The following is a 1,487-nucleotide window of genomic DNA, read 5'->3' on the forward strand; positions in this document are numbered from 1 at the left end:
ATGGAAGCAGAGAACGGCACAGCCCTATCACAGTTCCTCCTTCTGGGCCTCTCAGAGGATCCAGATCTACAGCCAGTCCTCTTTGGACTGTTCCTGTCCATGTACCTGGTCACAGTGCTTGGGAACCTGCTCATCATCCTGGTTGTCAGCTCTGACTCCCACCTCCACACCCCCATGTACTTCTTCCTCTCCAACCTGTCCTTGGTTGACATCTGCTTCATCTCCACCACAGTTCCAAAGATGCTGGTGAACATCCAGGCACAGAGCAAAGACATCTCCTACATAGAGTGCCTGTTTCAGGTATTTTTTTTTAATACTTATGGTGGAGTTGATACTTTCCTACTGACGGTGATGGCCTTTGATCGCTTTATGGCCATCTGCCACCCCCTGAACTACACAGTCATTATGAGCCCCCAGCTCTGTGTCCTTCTGGTTATGACATCATGGCTCATCATGTTCTGGGTCTCCCTGATTCATATTCTACTAATGAAACAACTGACCTTCTCTGTAGGCACTGAGATCCCACATTTCTTCTGTGAGCTGACTCAGCTTCTCAAAGCAGCCACCTCTGATACCTTCATCCTTATTATTTTTCTGTACTTGGCAACTGTCCTGGTGGTTGTGCTTCCTTTGACTGGGATCCTTTTCTCCTACTCTCAGATTGTCTTCTCCTTAATGAAGATGTCCTCTGTGGGAAAGTATAAAGCATTTTCCACCTGTGGGTCTCACCTCTGTGTGGTCTCCTTGTTTTATGGAACAATATTAGGGATTTATCTCAGTTCTACTGCGACCCATTCTTCTCAGAGTAGCACAATTGCCTCAGTGATGTACACTGTGGTCACCCCCATGCTGAACCCCTTCATCTACAGTCTGAGGAACAAGGATGTGAAGGGGGCCCTGGGGAGACTCCTCAGCAGAGCAGCCTCTTGTTCTTGATGGATTAATGATCTCAGAACTAAGGGGATGTTGGGAACCCAAAACAAATGTTGTGAATTTGAATAGCCTGGATTTTTTTTTTTTATCTGCGCTGAAGGACATGCTTAATGTGCTCTATTCTTTTATTTATTTTTCCCTCTTGGTACCTGGGATTGAACCCAGGGGCATTTAACCACTGAACCACATCTCCAGCCCTTCTTTATTTTTATGTTTATTTTGAGACAGGTTCTCATTACTTTGCTCAGGGCCTTGCTAAGTTGCTGAGGTTGGTTTGACCTTGTGATCTTCCTGCCTCAGCCTCTGGAGCTGCTGCGATTGTAGACGTGCACCACCATGCCCAGATTCTGTCCTCTATTCCTATAGCACATAAGACTTTTTGTTTCTAAATTTTGTAGTTACATTTTCCCCTTTTGACTTCTTGTGTTTGTAGTACTTACTGTTCCAAGTGAGGTAAACTTCCTTTCCGGCATTCTGGAGATTTCAAGTGGTGCAAAGAACTAATATCATGCTGTTGTGGTTTCCTGAGAAATTATTATTTGAATGTCAGTGTT

General features: G+C 44.9%; 1 protein-coding gene across 1 annotated transcript; it reads left to right on the forward strand.

Moving 5' to 3' along the window:
* On the forward strand, positions 1–936 carry LOC124969081 (olfactory receptor 7D4-like). The gene has a single exon (XM_047531905.1). The coding sequence runs from the start codon at positions 1–3 to the stop codon at positions 934–936; it is 936 nt and encodes a 311-aa protein (XP_047387861.1).
* Positions 937–1,487: the final 551 nt, after the last annotated feature.

Source organism: Sciurus carolinensis, chromosome 17, assembly GCF_902686445.1.
Source record: "Sciurus carolinensis chromosome 17, mSciCar1.2, whole genome shotgun sequence".
Classification (NCBI taxonomy): domain Eukaryota; kingdom Metazoa; phylum Chordata; class Mammalia; order Rodentia; family Sciuridae; genus Sciurus; species Sciurus carolinensis.